The following is a 7,693-nucleotide window of genomic DNA, read 5'->3' on the forward strand; positions in this document are numbered from 1 at the left end:
CTTTCCTATCACTTCCTACCTGTTCATGTTAACTAGAGAGGTCAGGGACAGAGCTTTCCACCTTCTACACTCAAAGCATGTGCTCTGCCACTGAGGATTGCACCCCAATTCCCTTCATGCGCATCTATCTATTCATTCACCTTCAGAGACCGAGCGTGTGATTTGGAGCTTCTGGGCTCTGCCATGAACCGAGGCAAGCCTTGTTGTTTCCCTTCTCCCATCTGTAAAATGGAAATAATAATTCTGGGCCAATTTTGCAGGATCGTATTGTGAGCTTTATGCAGAGAATGTAAGTGAAGCGCTTTGAGCACTTTGGGGGGGGGAAATACTATATAAATACTAAGTATTATTACTTTTATTATCTTCATGCATATCCACACTCCCTCTCACAGAGCGTCATAGACACTTAGCACCCTAGAGTGGAAGAGCCCCATTGGATCAGTTCCACCCTGTCCCACAACAGGGTAAAATTCACATATATAGCAAATGCCTGACTTTCCTCCTTTGGAAAACTTCCAGCAAATAACACTTCATACATGCTTTGGGCAACTTCTGTCATTGCCAAAACTGCCCTCATAAATGAGGAAATCTTATCCTCTTCTAGTTTTTTCAGGTATTTTTCAGGCCTCCATTGCCGCACAATCATTACCTCCTTCATTGACCGTGAGAGCTCTATATAACCTTCCTGCCTCTGTTAAAAACAACACTCAATGCCAAATGATCTATTGACAATCTGTTGCTTTATTCTCCGCACTGGGTAAATTTTAGTCTAGGAATCTTCTGCTAGTTTGCCGATTTTTTAACTAAAGAGGTTTCCTAATCCCAAACAGCTATGTAACTGAGACCTAAGGTTGGGCAAGCAGCTCTTGCAAGGCCTTGGAGAGATCTGAGCTATTCAGAAGCTCAGATTCGACAAAGTTATCCTAATTAACTTGCAGAAGAGCTGCACTCTGTTTCCATGTTCTCAGCTCAGCTCCCGAGGTGTGTATACACCTTAATGAACCCATTATGAAACTGAACAGAACAGAGGCAAGGTTGGGTCGTATCTGAAAGTAGTAGACAGGCTGGTCAATCTGTAGAAAGAGCAGTCTTCTCAGTGGGTTTTGGCCAGGATCTGTCCCACTTTGTTCCCACAAGTGCTTTACCGTTTTGCCCACAGTCTGAAAGGTAAGCAATCCCTCCCCCATCTTAACTGCTCTGCAGACAGCACACTGTGAATCGCCCTGCATGTTTCTCTTAAAGAGAGGGTACAAAAACTGGTGCATATGCAACAATGCCAACTCGACCAAACGTTTCTGGAGTAATTCTGAATTCCTCTCTTGTCCAATAACTGCGGCTTTGCCATTCACTATTTTGCAATGCCTTCTGGCTCTTACAGCAATAACCCCAACTGGGGGTGATGAAATGTTAAAAAAAAACGTGGGGAATCTTTGACAGGTGTCCCAGTGGTAAAGGAATACATTTGCTCCTTGTTCCCACCTCTACCCTACAGCAACCGGAAATGCATTTTGGAGAGAGCCTGGCCTAACCTTTGCACATCTCACTACTGCAGGGCAGTCGGGGGAAAGCAAGCACAATGGGAATGCTCAGGCCAGGGGGCGGGAGGAACATCAGCTGCACTGGTTCTGAGCTACAGGAAAGAGAGCTGTACCTATCTCAGGGGAGGTGGAAGAGAGAGATAGAGAGACAGAACAGATTGAAGAGAGATGGGGAGGGAAGGAAAGGAGACGCCGTCTGTCTGTTGGGCTTAAGAAGCTGAAAGCCAGAAATTTAATCAATGTCTGGGGACTGGCAGGAGGCGATGACGCAGAGCGAGGCTTCGTCAGTATGGATTCAGCTAGCTGGCCTAATCCAGCACAATGGCTGAGCCGTGGCTCTCCCCCCCCCCCCCCCCCGCCTAGCAGTCTGGCGAAAAGGGGAGTGAGATTTTGTGTATATTTTGTGCGTGTGCATTTTTTGAAATATCAGATTGAGGTTATGCAAGGTCATGCAATACATTTACTTTCAAATTACTTGGTTAGCCCATGGTTAAAGGTTAAGGAACTTTACACATCGGGCTTCTTGCGGTTTAACTCTCCCACCCCTTGTCAGGAGCAGACCTCAGATTTCCCCACCAGGCAAGGATGGGATAGTTGACCCCATGTTGCCATCTAGTGTTTAGCTTGAGAGTTACACCTTTTCCTTGGGTTTATTTTGGCAAGGCTATGGTCAGTCACACGCCACAAATGGTTGTTATAGGGTAAGGTTGCCAACTGACTAGAAAAGCAACAGCAGATCTAGACAGGCCTGCTCACGTGCTTTTACCAGCGTACTGGAGGTGCCGCAATCAGCTGGTGAGGCTTCTCACATCATGGATATAAGCCATATCGCCCGATGTCAACAAATCAAGCTTATTTCAGAGAAATTGCCATGGCAGCTGATGGCAGCATAAGCAACAAAGTCTTGGGGCACCTTAAAGAATGCATTAGATCAGGCTACTGTGAAAGACACAACTGGTTAAAAAGTTGGCAGCCCTATTCCTAAAGATTGGGAAGCTTCCCCCTCAATGCATGAAGTTCAGGAGGCTAGTTCAGAGTACCTTTAAGCATGTGCAGAGTATACTTCCCAAAAGCACTTCCCAAAACCAAGTCTCTATGCTTTCAAGGTTTGGACAGGGATTTGTTTTTATTTATTTATTTAGAAAGTGAAGCTTCCTGTTTGGGTTTCCATGTCTCTATTTATTTAAAATATTTCCACCTTTCCATACATATTCTCAAATTGACTTACAACACCTTGCATTAAAAACACGTATCACATAATTAAAAAAAAAATGCAATGAAATAGAACTGGCAGCATTAAAAACCAGCTATGCAGACGAGGATCCACTACTGTGAGAATGCCTACCTCACTTCCAAAAGTGGGGGCACCTGGAGATAGGCTGTGCTCTATAGCACATGTGCATTGCAAACGTCCGGATTGCAAGATCTGCTTTGTGTTTGCTTTTACTAGGAAGCTGAGCTCCACCAATCAGAGCAAGGAACAAAGTGGTGACTTGGGATGTGGGGTGGAGATACAGTCAACTACTTCCTGCACCCATAACCCATGCAGGGGAAGAATGTATCAAAAATTCCAAACAGCATCTGCATTTCTACAGATCAGGACTTCTAAAAAAAAAAAAATCTATATTTGGGGAAAGGGGTGGATTTTTTCTCATTACTTTTTTGAGGAGCCAATCTACCGCAAATTCTCCAGCAGCAGCCTATCAGTAAATAGGCTGTCCTACCTTCTGCCTAACCCTGGCCTAGAGAATTCAGTTTGCAGGAGTGGGGAGAGGGATTTGCACGTAGCCCATATTTTTTTTTCTGGAAAGGGTCCAGAGCCTCAGATGAAGTTCCCAGTGCGCAGGTTGGCTGGGGACAGGCACTCCAACTTCACAGGGCTTGCTTGGGGCTGCTTGGAGTCTTGCCCTGCCTCGGAAGACGCCAGTTTCCCTGGCGACCCATTGAGAGCAGAGGGGGGTTGCTTGAGAGCTGGGATCGAGAGGGTCTGGATTGGCTGAGGCTGGGCTTGGGAGGCCGTTGGGTAGACGTAACCGTCAGTCTCGTAGAAGAACCAGTCGTAATCCTTTGGGCTGTCCAGGAAGAGGGCTGGGAAGAAAATGGGGGGGGGGGGCTGAGTAAGAAATAAACCTCCTTGAAGTTGCTTTTCACTGAGTCAATCTGTTTTGCCTGGTATTGGCTGACTGGCAAAAAAAAATCTTTTTCAACACCTGTTAGCTGCAACTGGGGGGAAATGGTCTTAGGCAATTCTCTCGCTAGGGAGGCTCACTTGACACCCACATCAACGTGTTTCATTTCCCAAGGCTTCTACTACTCAGGTCGTCACCTTATTCAGTTATTGTCACTGGTGGTCTATTTGCTGTTTCCTTTTACTTATTTACCTTACAATTGTTTGTAGGTTAAACCACCCTGCTCATCTTTGCCCTGAAGGGTACCATTCAAGTAACCTATTACGTTAAGAAAAAATACATAGGCAGAACACGCAACACTTCCGAATTAAGCGGGAGATCCCGGAATTACAGAAGCCAATCCTGGCTTCTGTTTGGATCTAGGAATGTCCCATTGGTGGCTTGGACCAGAGCGCTGGACCAGAAGACACTCGTTTTTTGGTCTTGCAAGACCAAAAAAATGGATGTATTTTGGTCTCTTGGGACCAAATAAAGGAGCGTCCCAATTTTGGTCTGCAAGATCTTGGAGGGTATTCAGGGGTAACCAGTGATGATCTTCCCTAGCTGTGAAGAACGTTTGGCCCTTGAGATGTTCTTGGACTCCAACTCCCATCAGCCCCCACCAGCACAGCCAATAGCCAAGGATGATGGGGACTGCAGTCCAGTCACGGGTTCTCCACCCTGCTCTTTCCCTTTCAACAGTGCAGACAGGCGGCTGGTATCAAAGCATAGTCCAGCCACCTGCACTGTTCTCCTCAATCCTCGCCCACCGGGTCCCACTCACTCTCCTTCCCAAAGACCACCCATCGCTTACCAGGGTCATCAAATCCGTCCTCATACAAGCGATGGTGGGAAAACGGCTCTTTCTTGGATCCTCGGCTGTAGGCACAATAGACCCCGATGAAGAGGCAGAGCAGCAGGCCGCAGCCAGCAAGAAACAGCCCCATGGCGTGGCTAGCTGCGGTGTGGGCTTCCCCAGCTGACAGTTGCCCTGTGTAAGAAGAAAGAATGATATCACGTGGTCCACACTAGGGGTGGAGGAGAGGTCCCATCCGCATTTAAAGCCAAACCTATCAAGTCCTCACTTTATGGAACAATACACAAACCAAAATGCAGCTCTCCTCAGAAGTTCGCACTTCTCACAGTTTTGTAATGCAGTCCTCAAAGTTTGCTGCAGTGTGTGTGTGTAAAGCATCCATGAAAATGAAGGTGTTAGTGGGGCAGGGAAAACACAAAATGCATTATATCTGGGGGAATTGCATTACAAAAACGCTTATGTGAGTCGAAGTTGCATATAAAAATGTGTGTCTCAGAAAGAAAAATTGCACTAAAAAGCTGGTGAAATTTCGTAAGGATTTTTCATTAAAAGCACTCACACACACACAAATGCCTGCAAAATGTGGGGGACTGAATTTAAGACTGGGAAAATAAGAAATGGAGAGAAACTGGAATGAAAAGATATTTTTCATCCCTAGCCCACACAGAGAGCTTCGTGGGAAGCATGGACATGTCTCCTACTTTATGAAATGCAGTCCTCCCTTCTAAGGCGTCTTCTGTGAAATAGAGCAGCCAGTCCTGGCAAGCCTCCCGTGTCAAGGAACAATCAGGAGGGTGTGACATGGAAATGTCCCCATGGGCCAAACTGAGACCCATGCGGAGTCTCGCTGGCCCACAAGCAGAAAGTTCCCTGTCCCTTTCTCTGTTTGAAGGGTTGTCTCATCCAGGTCAAGTTTAAGACTGGAAGACAATAAGTTGCCTTGAAATTGCCAGTTAACAGTTAGCACTCGGCAAGCAAGCTGAGCAGGCAGTCACTCAGGTCACCTTCTCTACTATGGTGAGATTCATAGATCCATAAAGGGACCCCCCCGGGACATCTAGTCCAACCCCTGCAAGGCAGGATCCCTGCTCACAGCCATCCCTAGGTGGGCTCAAACTGCCAACCTTCTGGTTAACAGCCAGATGCACTGACCCAGATGTATTGCATTTCTATTTAAATAATAGAAATTATTTCTAATACTGCGTCTATCCAGATAAGATAGCAGGCGTGTGCAGTTTTTATGCAAACCTGTATCCTCGTTTGTCCACTTTCTTGACAATGCACTTCATTTGGACTACATGTGAGCAGCCAAGCTAGGCCTCATCTACATTTAAAGCAGTATCATGGCTTCCCCCAGAGAATCCTGGGAACTGTAGTTTGTTAAGGCTGCTGAGAGTTGTCAGGAGACCCCTATTCCCCTTACAGTGCAACAGTTCCCAGAGGGTTGAACAGTCAATCCCTCCTCCCAGGGAACTCATACAATTGTAGCTCTCTGAGGGGAATAGGGGTCTCCTCTCAGGGTGCTTAACAAACTACAGCTCCCAGGATTCACTGAAGAGCCATGACTGTTTAAAGTGGTATGATGCGACTTTAAATGCATAGTGCGGATGGGGCCTGAGTTTGGGTCTAGCCCATTCTAACCCCAATTTTACAGATATAGCAACTGAGGCTGATAGATGCCAGCTTGCTTAGGGTCACCCAATAGCCACAAGTTCTCCCAGCTCCATGGTTTCATACTGATCTGTGAGCTACTCGACCCCAGCGCCCTTCTGGAGAATCCAGGATTGGAATTACAATCAACTAATCCCTCCACAAACAGGGACACAGGTGGCGCTGTGGGTTAAACTACTGAGCCTCTTGGGCTTGCCGATCAGAAGGTCGGCGGTTCGAATCCCCACGACGGGGTGAGCTCCCGTTGCTCGGTCCCTGCTCCTGCCAACCTAGCAATTTGAAAGCACGTCAAAGTGCAAGTAGATAAATAGGTACTGCTCCGGCAGGAAGGTAAATGGTGTTTCTGTGCGCTGCTCTGGTTCGCCAGAAGTGGCTTAGTCATGCTGGCCACATGACCCGGAAGCTGTACACCGGCTCCCTCAGCCAATAAAGCGAGATGAGCGCCGCAACCCCAGAGTCGGTCACGACTGGACCTAATGGTCAGGGGTCCCTTTACCTTTACCTAATCCCTCCACAAAACCCCACACATGCATCCTCCAGCCCTCATCCTCCAGCCCTACCTGGCAAGGCCAAGGATTGAACCTGAGGCCTTCTGCTTGCAAAGCAGATGTTCTACCCATGATTCACAGCCCTTCCCCTGTCTGAAAGCCCAGGAGAAGCACCTTCACCTTTGGGTTTCATCAGCATAATGGCCACTCCCTGAGCTGCAGTCTCCCATTGCTGACTTCCGCCAGACTCCTCGATGTCAACCTTAGGAAACTTGAAAGGAGCAGCCTCCATCTTCTCTTGGGGAAGCCTGGGCTTCTCTGTCTGTGGGCTGGAGACTGAGGGCTCCTTGTGGTCCTGGTCCTGCTGCGAAGATGTCACGTCAGTGGCGTCTGATGTGGGACCTTGCGTGGATTCGGGGGATGTTTGTGGCGTGGAGGACCAGGTGGTGGGGAGAGGGGAAGGAGAGGAGAAAAGGGGTGTGCTGGGAGCTTCGTCAGTGGTAGCGTGACTTGCACCCAGGAACAGCAGCAGCAGGCAAGCAAGAAGGTGGTTCAGATCCATTTTCAAACTGCCAGACCAGGGAGTCTCTGCAGAGGAAGATAAAATGCTGGCCTGTGGCACAATACAAACCAAGGAGACCTTCCACACATAAACCCAGGAGTGCAAGTGGGATGTCCGTGGAACAGAAAGCCATGACCACCCCTAAAGACCAAGGCCACCTCCAGACCATCCCTGTTTTGTGGGAGGGACTCAATCGCAGACCGGAAATGTAGGTTTGCCTTAGTCAGATTTATTTGTTGAAAACCTTTGGTGGTCACAAAAATACAAGCGGCACAGGAGTGAACAGAAAACAGATGGTCCCCACCAGTGCACAAGACCCCGTGATGGAGAGTGAAATTGTGTCTGGTCTGCTGAGCTGCTAAGGGGATCATCGAAACCTTATATGTAGCATAGTACATATAGTACATATGAACCTACCTGGACCCAGAGATCATCTTCTGAGGCCTTCC

General features: G+C 47.8%; 1 protein-coding gene across 1 annotated transcript; it reads right to left on the reverse strand.

Annotated features, from left to right (window-relative positions):
- Positions 1-2,610: 2,610 nt before the first annotated feature.
- GFY (golgi associated olfactory signaling regulator) lies at positions 2,611-7,045 on the reverse strand. Its single transcript, XM_081884842.1, has 3 exons — positions 6,863-7,045; positions 4,521-4,697; positions 2,611-3,626 (listed from the first exon to the last, which is right to left on the reverse strand). The coding sequence occupies exons 1-3, from the start codon at positions 6,972-6,974 to the stop codon at positions 3,361-3,363; spliced, it is 555 nt and encodes a 184-aa protein (XP_081740968.1). The 5' UTR covers positions 6,975-7,045; the 3' UTR covers positions 2,611-3,360.
- Between the last annotated feature and the right edge of the window lie 648 nt (positions 7,046-7,693).

The sequence above is a fragment of the Podarcis melisellensis genome (assembly GCF_964234715.1).
Source record: "Podarcis melisellensis genome assembly, chromosome: 13".
Taxonomy (NCBI): Eukaryota; Metazoa; Chordata; class Lepidosauria; order Squamata; family Lacertidae; genus Podarcis; species Podarcis melisellensis.